The sequence below is a fragment of the Musa acuminata genome, chromosome BXJ1-8, assembly GCF_036884655.1.
Source record: "Musa acuminata AAA Group cultivar baxijiao chromosome BXJ1-8, Cavendish_Baxijiao_AAA, whole genome shotgun sequence".
Lineage (NCBI taxonomy): Eukaryota > Viridiplantae > Streptophyta > Magnoliopsida > Zingiberales > Musaceae > Musa > Musa acuminata.
Window position 1 is genome coordinate 46,540,567 of NC_088334.1, and position 17,107 is coordinate 46,557,673.

Consider the following 17,107-nt stretch of genomic DNA (forward strand, 5'->3'; position numbering starts at 1 on the left):
GTAGTCGCTACCATGGTTGACGAGAGAGCTCGGGTTAGTTCCATGTCGAGCAGAATTCCATGCGTGTTTGTGTCAGGGCAAGCAGTCGCTTCTTAACCAATCAGACAAGTTGCCGAGCAAGAGTCAAAGAAGGAATCACTCTGGAATTCCTATTTTATTGTTCTGCGTCCTGCTCTAAGAACAGTGCCGATAGATCTATCTACCAAGGACTTTTCTCATAGACCTTACCGGTTACATCAGCATGTCGCAAGGAACAGTTCATTTTCAATCCAAGAGTTTGATCTGGTTCGACACTCTGTTCCAGTTATTATGATGGATTCAGATTGGTTTTGAGAAGTGAGAAATCTACTTATTCTTCTAAGATAATTAGGGATGAGATGATGTCTTGATGCAGTTTGTACTGCCATTTTAATTACCTGCACAAGAAAATTACAGCCAAAGCAGACATAATGTACCCCAAAACAGAGCTGGGAATGAAATTAGAAGATTAAGACTACAGGAAAGCAGCATACATGAAAGATATTACATGATTGCAGTTTACGTAAGGAAATTTTGTGATGACCGATGATAGATCGGTAATGGAACAACGCATCTTCTAAGAAGTTGTCATGTGCTCGGATTCCTTCTTATTATGTAGATCGCATGCAAGATCTTCCTAACCACTCTGTGGAAGTGAAATAGACTAAAGGGAAGATGAACTAATTCACCGACTGACCGATCCAATGATCACAAAGTTGCATGCCAATAAAACGTGGGTTTGGTGTGTCAAGGGATTCACATTTGGAGTCAAGAAAGAATCGTCGATAGTGCATTTTGTCTGAGGACACTGTATATGATTTCTCTGAGCATGCAAGCACCTAGTTGACGTTCCTTTTGATACTGTAACAGAGACTTCTCTGCTTTCTCGCTGAGTCGCCCTCTCTCACTTGCCAGAGAAAGAGGCACCAACTCCAGACTTGGAAGGGTTCTCAGAAGGCAGCGCAGGGTGGGTGGCTCCCTCATTTCCGGATGCATCATCCTCATGATTGCAAAGATTAATGTACTGATATGTAGTTGTTCACCTTCTTAGATTCATAAACCGTGTCAAGGAAGGTGAGACTCGCTTTCCATTGACTGCCGCATGTGTATTAGTAGCAGGTCTTTCTAAGCTCCCAAATGAACCAACAGTACCCTCTCTCTCTCTCTCTCTCTCATATGTTTGTAGGAATGGAGAGAGACGAGGACAGAAGGAAGATCCTGGAAAGCTTGATCCCGCTGATTTCATTCATCTTTCTCCTGCTTCCTACCTTCAACCAGGCTGCATTCGACTACGGGGACGCCCTCTCAAAGAGTTTGCTTTACCTCGAGGCGCAGCGATCCGGCCACCTTCCTCATGGCCAGCGCATCACCTGGCGGGGACACTCCGGCCTCACCGATGGGCTCGAACAAGGGGTCAGCCCTTCAACTTCTGCATCCATTAATGACGCAGACATGATTCTTTCTTCATTAGCTCATCGAGTTTGTGATGCTGCAGGTTGATCTGGTCGGAGGGTACTACGACGCCGGAGATCACGTAAAGTTCGGCCTACCCATGGCTTTTACCGTGACTATGTTGTCATGGAGCGTTGCCGAATACGGGCATGCGATCGCGTCGGCCGGGGAGCTCGATCACGCACTGGAGGCGATAAAGTGGGGGACTGATTACTTCATCAAAGCCCACACTCACCACGATGTTCTGTGGGCTGAGGTATACTGATTGCCATTAATCCTGCATGGCATAGCTGCTCGATGTATGTAGACCATCGATTACCCTTTCTTCTTCTTGGATTAGGTTGGAGACGGTGACACCGATCACTACTGTTGGCAGAGGCCGGAGGACATGACGACATCGAGGAAAGCGTATAAGATCGACCCGGATCGACCGGGTTCTGAGGTAGCAGGAGAGACAGCAGCAGCAATGGCAGCCGCGTCTCTTGTGTTCAGGGAGACCAACCCGCACTACTCTCACCTCCTCCTGCATCACGCTCAACAGGTTGCGACCTCTGACACAAGCATACACACATCGCAACGTCTACCGTGCACTCTTGCATTCCTAAACAGGACCATCATTTGTTTGGGGATGCAGTTGTTTGCGTTCGGGGACAAGTACAGAGGCAAATACGATACCAGCATCCCGGCGGTGAAGAGCTACTACCCGTCGTTGAGCGGCTACGGCGACGAGCTGCTGTGGGCGGCTCTGTGGCTTCACCGTGCGACGGGGAGGGAGGATTACTTGCGGTACGCGATTGATAACGCTCATGAGTTGGGTGGGACGGGATGGGACGTCTCAGAGTTCAGCTGGGACATCAAATATGCCGGCGTCCAAATTCTCGCTTCCAAGGTAGACTTCCACTTCTTCTTCTTCTTCTTCTTCGTCTTCTTACTTACGTTACTGCTGACAACATTATGGATGATAAAGATGAAATGATTTGTAGATTAACAAATGTCTAGATGCTAATATATCGATAAATTATAGCACTTTTTTGCGATATTATATGAGATCTGATCGTCTTGAACTAAAATCTTCGGAAAAAAAGGGAAGGGGAAGAAGTCAGAACAGTGTTTCCGATGTGGTCCACGGTGTTTGACTCAGTTGCATGCACAAAGAGAATTAAACTGGGAGACTTGTAAGCTATGTATAAATGGTAGGAAGGGGTGGCAGCCTACAACTGACTTGTACTTTGACTTTGGCAACCCCGTCCCATTGGTCGTTTGGTAGGATATGGGGCCTGTGATGTAGAACATGTGGACTTCGGTTGGTCAGAACTCGAAGCATAAGTAGGTTTGAATCTATCGTCATTATGATTCTTAGCTCACCAATATATAGACTCGAGGTGATGACAGAGAACGAGAGATTGGTATGCTTCAATCTTCCAATGGACACTGTTCTTCTCGAACCGTGCGTTGACTTATCATCATCATTCATGATCGCTTGGAATGTCCCTTTAATTGCTTGGGCTTGCTTTCCGACGTAGAAAGTGATGGAGTTGTGTGGAAAGATTAGGCACAACAAGACTTGAAATCTTCTCCTTGTTAGAATTGACCCCAGCAAACTTCGTTTGGCCCATGCCGAGTTAGGTCTAGATCGAGTCCGACCACGCCAAACTCCAAACTGAGTCATGACAGTACGTGAACAGTCCATGCCGTCCTCGGGAGAACTTGCTCTTACTGTTGATAATTTAGGTCATGGTGACAAATGTTTAGGGTTTTTTGTCAGCTGTTGATGGAAGGGGGAAGACATCAACTACAAGACGAGCAAATCAGCATATTAGAGCAGTACAGATCGAGAGGCCAACACTACGTGTGCTCCTGCCTCGGCCTGAACACCAACGGCAGCAACGTCCGCCGCACCCCCGGCGGCCTCCTCTTCGTCCGGCAGTGGAACAACATGCAGTACGTGGCCAGCGCCAGCTTCCTCCTCACCGTCTTCGCCGACCACCTAGCCATGTCCTCCGGCGAGCCGGAGCTCCACTGCCCCCGGGGATCATTGAGCCCCCAAGACATGTTATCCTTCGTGAAGGCTCAGGTGGACTACATTCTGGGTTCCAACCCATTGCGGTTTAGCTACCTGGTGGGGTTTGGGCCCAAGTATCCCACCAGGGTGCACCACAGGGCGGCTTCCACCGTCTCCTACAAGGTCGACAGGTCCTTCATCGGCTGTGCCCAGGGCTACGACAAGTGGTTCGGCCGGCGGAGGAAGAACCCGAACGTGCTCGTCGGCGCCCTCGTCGGCGGCCCGGACGCCAAGGACGAGTTCAGGGACGTGAGAGGGAATTACATGCAGACGGAGGCGTGCACGTACAACACGGCGCCTATGGTCGGAGTATTCGCAAGGTTTTATCGGCCGATACACAAGTAATTTTGTTTCTATGACTTGTTTTTGTCCTCGGTCGTACATCTTCGGGGTCAAGATACATTCTGTAAGATACAAAAGAAATGGGGAACAGTGGAGAAAAGAAAGAAAGCTACAAGTTCAAATCGAACCACTTAAAGATGTGGTCGTGTCGAATGGTTTGAGTGATGGTAATAGCTGTTAGATTTCTGCGCATCCAATATGGAGTTCGTGCTGATTCAGGTTTGACTTGAGCTTTTTTTGATGTTACTGAATCCTGCAATCATATGGAAGCTTCCATCGTCTCCAACATGTCTTCGCCATTCACGAACCCAGCAATGCAGGAGTCTGCTCTGTGCTGTCTCGGAAGCGTCACCCACCACCTCGCGAAGGTAGACTCGCTAACAAACACATCTCTTCCCAGGCTCCCCTTGGTTACCCACCGCAGCACCTCCCTTTCGAGCTCCACCACCCTGGATCTCACTTCCAGGAAGGGCTTGCCATCGCCGGTGTCGATGCAGAGCTCCTCTACCGACGCCCAGAAACATGACTCCGTGCAGGAACCCGCAGGCGATCGCTCGGCGTGCTCAAGCCACCTCTGCGTGTATCTGTACCGCCTGGGTCTGCCCTTCACCATGTACGGCCCCGTGTCCTCGTTCTTGGAGTGCCGGTAGTAGTTGGCGATGTCCAGCGTCTCCACCAACCAGCGGTACTGCGTGCCCAGCTTCACCCACTCTTGCCTTCCCTCGAAGCCATCAGGGAGCTCGTACCGACTCAGCATCTCGACTATCTCGTCCCACAGCCCTGCAAGCTCCAGTCTCTTCACGTTGGCGTTGAAGTCTTCCACGTCCTTTTGGAGCTTGAAGGTGTCGTAGTAACCGAGTCCTCGCACCTCGCATGTCGCCCGGTAGTCGCTGAGAAAGCTGAGGGCTTCTTTTATCTTGCTGTAGTTGTCGTCGATCTTGGCCTGGTTCCTCAGTCTCTGCTTCTCCCACTCTGCTGCTGCTCGTAGACATAGCCTAGCTTCCAGGCTCTGAAATGCCATGGACACTGTGCTCATTTAGACGAAGAAGATGAAGTTCAAAGTCGAATGATCACGCTGATCTGAAACTAAATTGCTTGTCCGACAGCAAACAATTTGGAATACTAGGAGACAATAACACGTTCAAAGAACTACATCGATAAGAGCTTACCAAATCAAGATCTTTCAACAGAGTTTTGACTGGTTGCGCCTTGTCGTCAAATCCATTGGTGAAGGTGAGAGGGATTGAATATGAAGAATCCACTGGCACTATGTTCTGCACATTCAAATGATCTCTTGTCATTGCTTCATAAAGACGGTGCGCCTCTAAACTTCTGTGAGCAACCTCCTCTACATCGGCACCACGAACATCTTGGAATAAGTAGAACAGCATATGCAAGATGGAATTCGAGTTTCTGAGACAGAGCAGCCTGCCATCGCGGCTACAGAGAACATATGCTCCGACTGGTCTGTAAGGAGTCAGCTTCACAAAGCCAGTTAGAACTTCCAGCAATGGGTTTGTGCATCCCATGAGCAAACAGGCTTGGTGGTTCGATACGGAAAGAGCATGCCCAAGCACTTTCCTGTAGAAGGTGACCGGAGAGCTCATGACGGTGTTGGGACTGAAAAGTAGCGGCTTTGGACATAAGAAACCGAGAATGGCCTCGAGTTCATCCTTGAAAGATGACAGAGGTGCGAGCAAACAGCGGGGGATGATGTCGGCCGCCATGACAAAATGTAGGAAGAAGCGAGCCCAGTTTTCTCGCTGGAGAGCGTGAACAAAGACACCGTCTCCCACAAGAGGAGACCCAAACGTGACACAGAAAGGATCGACCTGACCACCCCTGCCTTCAAAGTTCTGGCGTTGTTCGAGGAACCAGATGGCAGCAAGGACCGCGATTGAGCCTCCCGACGAGTGCCCGGTGAACACGATTTGCTTCTTGTCTGCTACAGCTGCATGCACCTGTAAATTGAAAGATCATTTGTGGGTTACCAATTCTACGAGTTACAGTAACATTCTCGATGTTCCAGCTAAAAATCGCGATTGAACCACAAAACGCTAATTTTCTGATGCAAACACATCTAATCGGGGGTTTTAACTTCGTAAGATGGAGTCCAACCATCTACGTGATTGATCCTAAGAGACATAACATGATTCCCCATTCTTTATCAGTTCTTCGATCTACATACTGTCACTCTGAAAAGCACAGCATAACTAGAAAGTGATCGAAAGAGAGCCAAAGAAGGAACAGAAGCAAGAATCTGATGTATCGCCTACCTCAGCTTGAAGCCGAGAAGTGTCGAGCACTTTCTTGAAGGAACGGAGGAAGGCCCCGTTGACTGCAGCAGTGGTGTCATTGCCGACGCTCTTGATCCAGGGGAAGAGAGCGGCATCGATCTCCCGCTCGCCGAACGGTGACCCAGCGCCGGCGAGCAGCCAATCGTCGGCGGACCAGGAGGCACGGAAGGCGAAGATGGCCGCGGAAGGGGCAGAGTTGTCGTGGCGGAGGAAAGGGGATGAAGGGGAAAGGTGGGCTGCCATGGAGAGGGAGCAGCAGAGGGGGATGAGAGCCATCTTTCCGTCGTCACACAACATGGCTCAGATGAACGCTACTATCACTACTCCTCCTCCTCCCCTAATCAGCTTCTTCTTGATCTGTTACAGCTGGAGGCCGTCACGGAGTGGCCAAAGACGAGGGCGTGGGCGGCGTCCAGAGAGAGGAGGAGTTGGTAATCTAAGCATGGGGCCCGCAGGATGTTGACTTTGACGTCTCGGCCATTGACGGACTGCTCGCCCGCCACAGACTTGAGATGGGTTCTCACAAAATTACCCGTGCCCAACACCCGCCTCGTGTTTGGATGGAAGCCACGAGGTTATCGTGGGACCCATGACTCCTTCCGTGCCCCCAGTCAGGAGGCATCGAACGTGAGGAAAACGATACGGTGAACTCCACCTAGTACAAGATGCATCCAAGGATGACAGGTTTGGATTTCCCCGAATCTTATTGCAGCAAGATTTGGTGGAGGATCCCCTCCACTTATCCTCTCATTTGGACCCAGTCAACTGGCCATTCTGGTCAACATTTCTCAAGTCCTTCATCATTTATCAATGAAACATTTTGGCAAGATAGGGATGGTAAATTCGTCTTCCAATTATAATTTATGTCTCAGCTATAAGACAGAACCCTTCAGATGATTAGTCCCAACACAATCTTTCACTAGACTTGTCATTTTGTTCCGATTACATTGCACGGAAACTTCTCTTACAAAACTTCTGCTTGGATCTTTATTCCCTCTATATCCAGCTCGAGAGGGTATCAGATCTCAATGTAGGATTCCACCAGGCACTCCCCAGTGGCAGATCGACACTGATCCAGATCGCGTACTTGTACTGACAGAATAATTTGATGGCCATAAGCATAGGCCTCGCCTAACAAGCAAAATCTCCTTTCATGATTAAGATTCTGCATCTGTCAATATAATAAACAATGTGATTACAGCAATCAACATTAAAGATATGTTGCTGTGATTTTTTCTGCTAGTTGGGTAAGCCAAACAAGGACTGCATGCAGACGAATAGAAGCCAGACAGCTTCCAGCACTTGAACGAAACAAGGAAGATGATGTCGTGACCACTCTTCTTTTACTTGGAATCACAGCAGGCAATGCCACTAATATTGCAGCTAATTATGCCAATCCAACAACAGAGTGGTGAAGCTAATATCTCCTGATCGTGACAGCTTATTATATCGATTAGCGGAGCACTTTGACTTGGTTTATGGGTTCTTCATGGTGGTGGAATCAACTCAGAACCATTCCAGATCTTGTATTCTCTATACACATACCTATTCATATATGGCTTTTCGGATTCGCAGCTGCTATAGTCGTCTCAGCTTCTATTGCTTTATCTTCTCTTGATCAAAGCATCTAATGCTTTATCTTATTGACTCGAGAAGAAGTATACGCTATCCTTCATCTAGAGGTTGGAAGATAATTCTTTTCTCTGTAAAACTAAACTGGAGTGCAGACGAGGAGAGAAATGAGTTTTCCGGACTACTTTTAAGGCCAAATCATTGCTAACCAATCTCCTAAGTGCAGAATAGTTTCTCAAAAAATATTATATTGTCATTATGGATGATAGTTTCACGGAAAGGTTCATGCGCCAGCGACTAATTCCAGCCGAGTGGTTGTCAGAGAAAGCAAGTATTTGACAGAGTAGGAGAAGATAGTGAATCATATCGGTGTCTCTCTCAAATGTGAAGCACACATAGTGCGGCCAACTTGCACCGTTCATCTGGTTATCATCGCCGCTGGAGTCCATAAAAGGTTCCCATCGCCACCATTAGCTCAAGGCCTCCCAACCCTATATAAATGGAGGCAGCTCTCTTCTCCCGAGCTAAGAAGCTCCCGTTACCTTTACCTCACAGTGTTCCTCCGAGGAGTAGTGTGCGGTAGCAAGGTATAGAGAGAGAGAGAGAGAGAGAGATGGGGGGAAGTCAGTCATCCTCCAAATCCTCTTCTTGTCTCTTCTTCAAACCAAAGTACATGGTGGAAGAGGCCGAACATGAGCCCAGGTACGTCTCAAGGAAGATCCGACCCAGCGATGAAGACCGGACGAGATGGGTCGGTGATCCAGACGTCGACAGCAAGGCTTCTGCATTCATAGCCAACTTCAAAAAGAGCCGTTTCATGGATCCTCAAAGTCATACGAGCAGCGTCGTGAATCCTCAAAGCCATACGAGCAGCGTCGTGAATCCTCAAAGCCATGAGACCAGCTTCACCGATGCTGAAGGGCAAAAGGCTGCCGTGTAGCTTCATTGTACCCATCCTTTATTCAGCCTAGTAGTTGATCTTCCCTTTGGTATGTGCTTTCTTGTCCCGTTATATGTCCCCGGTAGCTTGTCGTGCGTGTGCCTTGGAGTTTGTAATCAGCAATCGTACATTCTAGTGTAAGGATCGTGAGAATAAGTTGCTATCCATCCTTGTGTTGTTGAGTCAAAGCATTTGCTGTCAAAGTTTGTATGAAGTATGGCCTCATTAATGATCCTAGCAGTGAGATGATTCATCAGGGAAGTGAACACATCAAATGCTATCGAGTAATGTCTTATCTGCAGTATGTTTCATTTGATTTCACAGTCAGAGTAGTCAGAACCAAGCAGATTTGGTTCATCAGCTACATATATTACAGTGTGATTTGTAGAGATAGGACTTGGCCAAAGGAAAGCTCGGGGAACACTTCACATCTTATTCTTCCCTCTAAGTTCATTCTTATCATGATTCACTGCTTCATTAGCTAAGAGCCAATAGCCAATGATAATTAAGCTATGGTTTAACTGCAAGCATGCATGGGTGGTGCATACAGCAGAAGTTCCTTCCCAGTTTCTCTTGCATCACAATCATGATCTCTGTCATCTGCATGCATGCATGATTCAGCAGTGCCAACACAACTCTGGACGTGATGTCTCAAAACAGTTTCTTTTCTGTACCATTCAGATTTTTTATGGAGCGAGCACTGGGATCATCTCCAGCTTCTTTTAGAAAAGATCGCATCAACGCTATGATGCTGATATGTTGGAGTCCAAAGGTAGAGACTGTGGCGAAAAAGATCGGCCATCTTTATATCTTCGGACCATCTCGGAAAAATTTTCACCATTGATTAACCGGAGAGACTCTCAGTGCTGTCTCTTCCACTTTCTTTCGTAGGCCTAACTCAGGGTTTCACCTGTCTCCAAGGCTGCCACTGTAATGTAGATGGAGGATGCTCTCTTTCTTTAGTGGCCTAAGCACTTCTTCTTCTACTTCTCTCTTTTTGCCGGCTATCGGAAGCTACACCATGTGCGGCTTAAACCCACCTATGCTCTTATGTTTCACCTAAATATAAATATAAATATATATATATTCCATATTCCTTGTAATTTGAATTTGCTTTGCTTGCAATCTAAACTAAATATCAGCTGTGATGACCAAAGAGACATAGCCACTGAGACAAGGAATGGATACACCACCACAGCTTAAGAGGTCAAACTGTTGCATTTGTAGGCTATGTCGAAGAATAACGTAGGAAATAAAGCATTCATTGAACTGGCTCTTTTGCAGAATCTAGGCTAGTTTGAAAGAACAGAATTCCCCATTTGTTTATTCTATCTAATCAAATGTACATAAGGAGCATCACCTTCAATGAGCTCTTTAGTTGGGAAGAAACCATAGATTTGATGGAAGAAAGAAATATTTTATTGCATTGAATAATACTGTCAATAGCCAATTATAATCAAATTAGAGTTCTTTAAATATCTCTTTTTATTATTTTTAGTAATGTGCTTACAGTGTTTGCTATCTTTTCTAGCACCACTAATCTTCACTATATAAATGATTTTTATGCTTAACTTTGTGATATATCTTACCATGTCTAAACATAGATGTAATGTATTAATACTCGATAATCACGATCTACTCCATCCTTTTTACCTTATGTCTCAACGAGAATAATTTAAATTTATACTCACGAGATTTAACGAACTTTTTCATCCGTATTCAAGATGATACCGAGAGTGTCAATGGCACGATAAATCCATAAAAGTATTATAGTACTTAACTATTATTATAATCAATCAAATGATTTGGTTATCTTTGGAAGAAATATGTGGCTGTTTCATCCTTATCACTCTAAAATCTCTCCACTTTTAGTAGCATCAGCATCCAATTCAGAGCGAAGATATTGTTAGTGCCAGAAACTGGCACTTTGATGTGAAGATATGATGCTTAGGCTTAGCCACAACCATAGCTATTTAGCTTGACATACAAAAAAGAAGTAGACTAGATAAGCATTCGAGTTTATCTCAATCTCCTCTTTGGGTGTCACTGCAGCCATTCATTCTCTCCATCATTTTACCTGCAGATCAACTGAACCTTCTTTTCAAAAGGTAACAATGATATTTCATTGATGGGACATATTTACATTCGTAGTAATCCCTCCTCCTTTATGACATAGTTAATCTGCTACGGTTCTCTCTTTTCAGAACCTACATGCATCCTCTAGACCTTTATCAAGCCACCAAAGAAGGATCACAATGTAATCAATTCACTCTTACTGTTGAGTTAACATGTAATTCTGAAATTAGATTATTTCTACTATAAGAACTTCAAATATACAAAGACTTGTAGGGTTTGATTGTCTTATGAAAATCCTATGTATTCAGAGGTTTTAATGGAGGCATTTTAAGTTTCTTTTAGAGAGGATGAATTCTTCAATGTTTATAATAAGAAACTTGAAGTTAGATTAACTTATGGAAACTTATAGTTTATTCTCATATGAAAAATGATTTGACTTTTTCACTATAAATATAAATAAGAACTACAGAATCATATAAACTACAGCTTTTTTACAATAGAAAGAGCCTTTTTTAATCTACTAAAAGCATATGATATGACCTGTGAAGGTGATCATAAAAAATGGACTCCACAGTCCTTTGGAAAGCAGCCTTTCTCAAAAAAATATATTGGACTGAGAAACTCTTCCACTCTCAGCAGCAGCACAGATAAATACGGTAATCAAGTCTCGAATGTCCTTTATAATGTCCCAAATCTCTCACGATGGTGTTGATCTCGAGTTTACAGCTTCATCAATGATCATTTAGTATGTTTCCAGCTTGATATGTATGTGTAAAGCCTTATTTCTAGCTATCTGCAATGCCTCCTTAATAGTCATAGCCATAGTTTAATAGTTGTCTTCTTAATTTTCTCTCTAACGGATTTAAAGAGGATGAAAGTTAAAAAACAAATATATATATATATATATATATAATTATTTAAGATTTATGTGATAGAATATATGAGAGATTTATGTTTATTTTGTATTTATGTGATAGGAAAGGTCTCTCGTACTGAAGTGTACCGCCCAGTATGAGTGGTACTTACCGGTCCAACATGTTATCGGTACGCGGACTGTCTGACATTGTTATAGTGCTATAGTACTATACTGTAGCACTACTATAGAATAAAAAATAAAAAATTATTCGATACACCAGGGTGTCTCGCTCGGTACGTCCTGATGTACCGCCCGGTATATTGGTACCATATCGAGCCCAGATCAAAACGTCGGTACGGTATGATACAACGAACTTTGTGATAAAATATACGAGAGATTTATGTCTAGTATGTGATAGAATATAGACAGATTTATGTCTATTTTTTTATTGATTTCGATAACTATTAATTTGAGTCCAATTTTTCGATTAATTTAAGCTTTCTTATGTTTTACGCATTTTATTTAAAGAATAAATTTAGTCATACTCGTCGACTTTTCCTTCCGTCAACTCAGAGTTGGGTTTGATGCCAGACTCGGAGATTTCGGGACCGAGTCGTGTCCGAGTCAATGACCAGGTCAGGTTTGATTGAGGCTGTGACCCGATGGAGCCACAGCACAACGGCAATAAAACCCTTGCGCTCTCTCGCTCCTAAAACCTTAGCCGCCCCACCTCCTCCTCTGCCTCCTCCCGTCTCCGCCGTCCGTTGTTCTTCTTCGCTCCGGTCGATCTTTTACGAACCCGTCGGTAGATCGAGAGCGAGAGGGATGGGGAGCGACAGCGAGGTTGAAAAGTCTGTGAAAGAGAGGAAGAAGATGATGGCCGTTGCCCCCATCGCCAAACCCCTCGCCGGCAAGAAGCTCTGCAAGCGCACCCTCAAGCTCGTCCGACGAGGTATTGGCCTTCGTAACCTTCTACTGGGCTTGCCTATGTGTTTGCAGGACTCTCTTTTGATCGAGAAAGACCGTTCCTTTTCTTTTGGTGTGTTGGATTTTTAGGGGTTTTTAATGTAAAGGCGGTTCCTGTCCTTGTATTTGATGTTTTCTTTGCTGCTTCGATATTGTTCATTTTCTTTCTTCTTTGCGAAGATCATTACTTTGTTGCTGTCTAGAAAGAGGTACAATCGTAACAGCTTTAATTGTTTGATTGATGGAGTGTTTGCTTAAGTGATGTGGTTTCTGATGTCGTTTTCTGCATTTCACCTTGTTTCTCTGTAATTTATAGTTTCCTTTGTGGGGAGCTTAGCTTCTTTCATGGTGGGTTGGTTTCCGTTGGTCCTTGTATTCTCTCAAGTGAAGATATTTTTACTTGTCCTGTATGGATGTTTCCTCCATTCTACAGACAATATTTTTATTTTTTGTATTTATATTTTGAGCATAAATCACTTTAGTTGATTATGATTGTTGAGAACATAAGGAAGAAATGGAATTGTCTGTTCTAACAAAAGAATTCTTTTCCCCATCAAACCTAGATTGAACCAAGATTTGTTCCTTTCTTGCTCTTATTTGGTTTTAATATCTTGTGTTATTATTCATCAACATTTTATCTTTCTATTCAAATACCAGCTGCTGAGGCGAAGTGCTTGAAACGGGGAGTGAAGGAAGTAGTAAAGAGTGTCCGCCGTGGCCAGAAAGGGTTTGCTTTCTTCTGGATCTACTCTTGGCTTTAGCTAACAGTGAATCTCTAGTTGGTAGAGAAAGTTCATGTTTTGAAGATTTCCCAATTAACTCACGTATATTAAAAGATGAAAAGTAGCATGAAAAGCCTTGTATTCTTGGCTTCAATGCCTTTGATGGTGATGTAGTGAGGAGGCTCTAGATTCTTGTCATTAATTTCTTATTTCCCTCTTTTGTTGTTTTCTTTGGAGATATCTTCATGAAATGTTAAGAAATTCCATATTCTAGATAACTTGGATTAGTATTAAACAAAGATTGTTTAGTATACTACACTCTGACTATTTTTCTGCCATACAATTATTTGCATAATCAATAAAGTTTTCCTTTCAATTTGTTTTTCTTCTTTGCTTTCCCAGTGTGTAATTCTTCTTGTATTTTCTATCTGATGAGCCTTTATAACTATCTTTTTAAACATTCTTTTGCCACTTTTTTTTTTTTTCCAAAAGGTCTTTTTGATGATGTTTCTTTCTTAAGTATTTAATTTGCTTTTAAATAGTATGAAAGACAAAAGATTCAAAGCTGTTCATGGATGATCTCAGACATTTATTAAGCAGTGCATGAAAGAGTTAATGCACCCCGAACCTGTAAAAGTTTTAGCTGAAATTGTGTTTTTTTTCTTTCAGCTAACTGGTACCCCATAATAAGTGGAAAGCCACTAATGCTCTCAATGATGCATATCAACTTTTTAAGGGGCATTTTGTTTTTGATATGTTCCATTTAAAGTTATATTTCATATATGCACTTTGAACCTCTAAAAGAACTTTGACCTGTTGAGTTGGACCTGAAGCAGTGTTTTTGTTTTTAGTTCATTGATGCCTCATAGTTAGAGAAAGTAGTATTTTGTTAAAGTTATTAATTGTAGTTTGCTTTCGATATTTGGATGTACTTGGCTTCTACTTACAGTGTGACTGGAAGTTATGCCAAATTTTACTAAAGATCAATGTTTTAGTTGAATTAAAATGCGAATCAAATCAGATCAGTTGGATTGAACGATACGGATCAGAGGGTGTGGTTTTAAGAAAATCTTTTTTAATTTTATAGTTCAACTGTTTATTATTGATCAATTTATAATTGATGTTCTTTTTACTATTCTGTGATATTGATGGTGTGGTTGCTACATAAATTTGATCTATTTATATATGTGGTATCTCATGATTTTGTTATATGCGATGAATCATCCTATTTATCGTTTGTATTTTACAACTTATATTAGTTATCATATGCAGTCTTATATATGTACTATTTCAATTTATCATATGCTATGAATAATGCTATTTATCACTTGTATTTTACAATCTATATTAGTTATTATGTACAATTGTGTAGTGTACATTTGTTACTGTTAGTATTGTGTTACCATACATGCTTTTATGCAATATTCAGATTGTCTTGCACAATGTTATGTACCATAATTTAATAGCTGATAAAAAATTGGTGACTTGAGGCTTATTTCACTTTTTACCCTGGTTGATCGTATATCTGATTAGCTGATATTTAAAACCATGCTGATATCTGATGCACACTGTATTCCTTACTGCACATGTTCTGCAATTGCCTTCTAATTGTTATCATCAAAATGCATAGCAATCTTTCTTTTGTTACCCTTACGAAATAAATCATGGTTTTATCCAGAGTATAATTTTATCAGTGGAGAATTTCTTCGTTAATTCTGGAAGCAAGATATCTTTCATGATTTGAATTTGTTGGATGCAGATTGTGTGTTATTGCTGGTAACATTTCCCCTATTGATGTGATTACTCATGTGCCCATCTTATTGGAGGAAGCTGATATTCCCTACATATATGTTCCTTCGAAGGAGGTTTGTTGGACTCATCTTTGTCCTTTTATCTCTGTTAAACTTCATTCTTAGGATGTCCATTCGGGGGAGAAACATGTCGAATTAGAATTATTAAGTAATTTGAATATGCAAGGTTGTTATCCCAGCCTTTTCAAGCTGTCTTCATTTGTCTAAGCACTGTCTTGATCTTTTAGTCTTCATATTTGTGCATCCTCTTTTGAAATATTCCAGTGGGATTGTTTGGATAAAATAGTAATATTTTTAGCTTTGGAATTAATGAAACCAAGATTTACTGATGTTGAAATTTCTTCTTCTTAGCTATAAACAGCTAATCTGGTGTCCTTTGTAAATTACCCTGTTTTACTTGGCTGCAATTATGTAGCCTCAGGCAATGATGATATGCAATTATACAGTTCTTCCATGTAATCTCTTGTAACATACTCTTAGTTCATTCTTATTAATCACCCTGTATGCCATTTGCTGATTAAAAAAGGGTTTTCGTCCTCTATTGAGGAATTGTTTGACTCCTATGTGGACATTGAATTGCTTTCAATGCTCTGGTTAGTTCTACAATTAGAAGTTGCTTTTCTAAATAAGTAGATATTCACAAAATCAATGGAGGTGTCTCTGGAGGCCCATTGACTTGCAAGTGCGGCACATAAGTCTTCACTGATCTTTACTTTCACATTTGTTCCCAGCTATAGTTGCTTGTTTACATGTTAGTAGAGTCTAATCAAGAAAAGGTCATATACTCATAAATCAAGCAACTGCTTGGTATAGTGTGAAGTTTTCGGCAATGTTCTGAAAGAAAGAAATAGATTCTCCGGACGATGCTTATATTTCTTCTTTTTCCTCTCCTATTCTTAGGATCTTGCAGTTGCTGGGGTCACCAAGAGGCCAACATGCTGTGTACTGGTCATGACCAAGCCAACCAAAGGGGAGCTGGCCCAGGAAGTGCAAGAGAAGTTGCAGGGAGACTTCAACCAGGTCGCAGCAGATGTGAAAGAGATGGCATCCTCCCTCTTCTGAGATTGGGGAACGTTTAAGCTCACCTTACGTGCCATCTATGCTTCCTGGTTGTTCCGTATAATCTGACTTGCCAACATGCTCAGCGTTGTGTTTATGAGTCACCATCACATAATGGTGGTGTATCATTAGCAGTGTTTTAAATATTTGCAGTAGTCGATCTAAATACCTGTGCATGAGCTTTATCTACCCCTTTCGTTACTAGTCTTACTCTTCTTCCCTCAGCTGTGCAGTGATTGTAGAAGCTTGATGTTGCGGATACAGATGGAGAAATGGGTTGATTGCTATGCAGGGTAGTTGAAAGTGGTGGAATTCTGGTTCATTGTCAGGTTTTGTTGTTAGTCTATTGACTGGTAACGTCATGTCAGTCCAAGAATTCAAGACATCAATCTAAAGTTTGCCTTCGTTTAGAACACTTACTGAATGGTTGTGTCTGATTTGATTTGATCCTAACGAACAAGTGTATGCCCACAAGTTATGATCATTATTCTTCACCTTATGAAGATTTGATTATGCACAGGGTAACTTAACAAAATGCCAAAAAAATGTTCTTCTAGTCGAGGATAATTTGATGAAATTAGAATATTCTGAGTCGGATAATTCTGAAGATAGTTTCATGTTGAAAATAAGGGTTAGGGGTTCCACTATCTTATCTTATTTAAATTATAATTATATGATACAGTAAAATGTATCAATAAATTGATATGTATTGTTCATATGATCAGTATATATCAAGCGATATGTTACGATACGATACGATGAATATTGTTTATATATATATATATAAAAGATTTAATTGATCATGTAAATTTTGTCAATCAGTTAGTACATCAATTTTCTTCACCAAATATATGGAATATTCGAAAAATAATTGGTGAAAAATAAATTTTCACCATAAAGAAAACAGATTTGATCGAGCATGTAAATTTGGTGA

The 17,107-nt window shown here is 42.3% G+C and overlaps 3 protein-coding genes across 3 annotated transcripts; 2 read left to right on the plus strand and 1 right to left on the minus strand.

Moving 5' to 3' along the window:
- Positions 1-1,161: 1,161 nt before the first annotated feature.
- LOC135585649 (endoglucanase 11-like) lies at positions 1,162-3,909 on the plus strand. The gene is made up of 5 exons (XM_065080307.1): positions 1,162-1,431; positions 1,514-1,726; positions 1,811-2,011; positions 2,105-2,359; positions 3,236-3,909. Exons 1-5 carry the CDS (start codon positions 1,195-1,197, stop codon positions 3,875-3,877), a joined length of 1,548 nt encoding a protein of 515 aa, XP_064936379.1. The 5' UTR covers positions 1,162-1,194; the 3' UTR covers positions 3,878-3,909.
- On the minus strand, positions 3,867-6,571 carry LOC103996290 (protein EDS1L). The gene is made up of 3 exons (XM_009417179.3): positions 6,151-6,571; positions 5,044-5,835; positions 3,867-4,883 (listed from the first exon to the last, which is right to left on the minus strand). Exons 1-3 carry the CDS (start codon positions 6,466-6,468, stop codon positions 4,134-4,136), a joined length of 1,860 nt encoding a protein of 619 aa, XP_009415454.2. The 5' UTR covers positions 6,469-6,571; the 3' UTR covers positions 3,867-4,133.
- Positions 6,572-12,313: 5,742 nt separating this feature from the next.
- Positions 12,314-16,588, plus strand: LOC135588259 (H/ACA ribonucleoprotein complex subunit 2-like protein). Its single transcript, XM_065080308.1, has 4 exons — positions 12,314-12,567; positions 13,239-13,308; positions 15,063-15,168; positions 16,015-16,588. Exons 1-4 carry the CDS (start codon positions 12,441-12,443, stop codon positions 16,174-16,176), a joined length of 465 nt encoding a protein of 154 aa, XP_064936380.1. The 5' UTR covers positions 12,314-12,440; the 3' UTR covers positions 16,177-16,588.
- Positions 16,589-17,107: the final 519 nt, after the last annotated feature.

Excerpts from the sequence above, each read along its gene's own strand:
- LOC135585649 (XM_065080307.1), top strand. The coding sequence starts at position 1,195 with ATGTTTGTAGGAATGGAGAGAGACGAGGACAGAAGGAAGATCCTGGAA. Across the intron at positions 1,432-1,513 it reads CCGATGGGCTCGAACAAGGG|GTTGATCTGGTCGGAGGGTA; the intron begins GTCAGCCCTTCA and ends GTGATGCTGCAG. Across the intron at positions 2,360-3,235 it reads TCCAAATTCTCGCTTCCAAG|CTGTTGATGGAAGGGGGAAG; the intron begins GTAGACTTCCAC and ends GTTTTTTGTCAG.
- LOC103996290 (XM_009417179.3), bottom strand. The coding sequence starts at position 6,468 with ATGTTGTGTGACGACGGAAAGATGGCTCTCATCCCCCTCTGCTGCTCC. Across the intron at positions 5,836-6,150 it reads CTTCTCGGCTTCAAGCTGAG|GTGCATGCAGCTGTAGCAGA; the intron begins GTAGGCGATACA and ends TTCAATTTACAG. Across the intron at positions 4,884-5,043 it reads TGTTGAAAGATCTTGATTTG|AGCCTGGAAGCTAGGCTATG; the intron begins GTAAGCTCTTAT and ends ATGGCATTTCAG.
- LOC135588259 (XM_065080308.1), top strand. The coding sequence starts at position 12,441 with ATGGGGAGCGACAGCGAGGTTGAAAAGTCTGTGAAAGAGAGGAAGAAG. Across the intron at positions 12,568-13,238 it reads CCTCAAGCTCGTCCGACGAG|CTGCTGAGGCGAAGTGCTTG; the intron begins GTATTGGCCTTC and ends TTCAAATACCAG. Across the intron at positions 15,169-16,014 it reads TATATGTTCCTTCGAAGGAG|GATCTTGCAGTTGCTGGGGT; the intron begins GTTTGTTGGACT and ends TCCTATTCTTAG.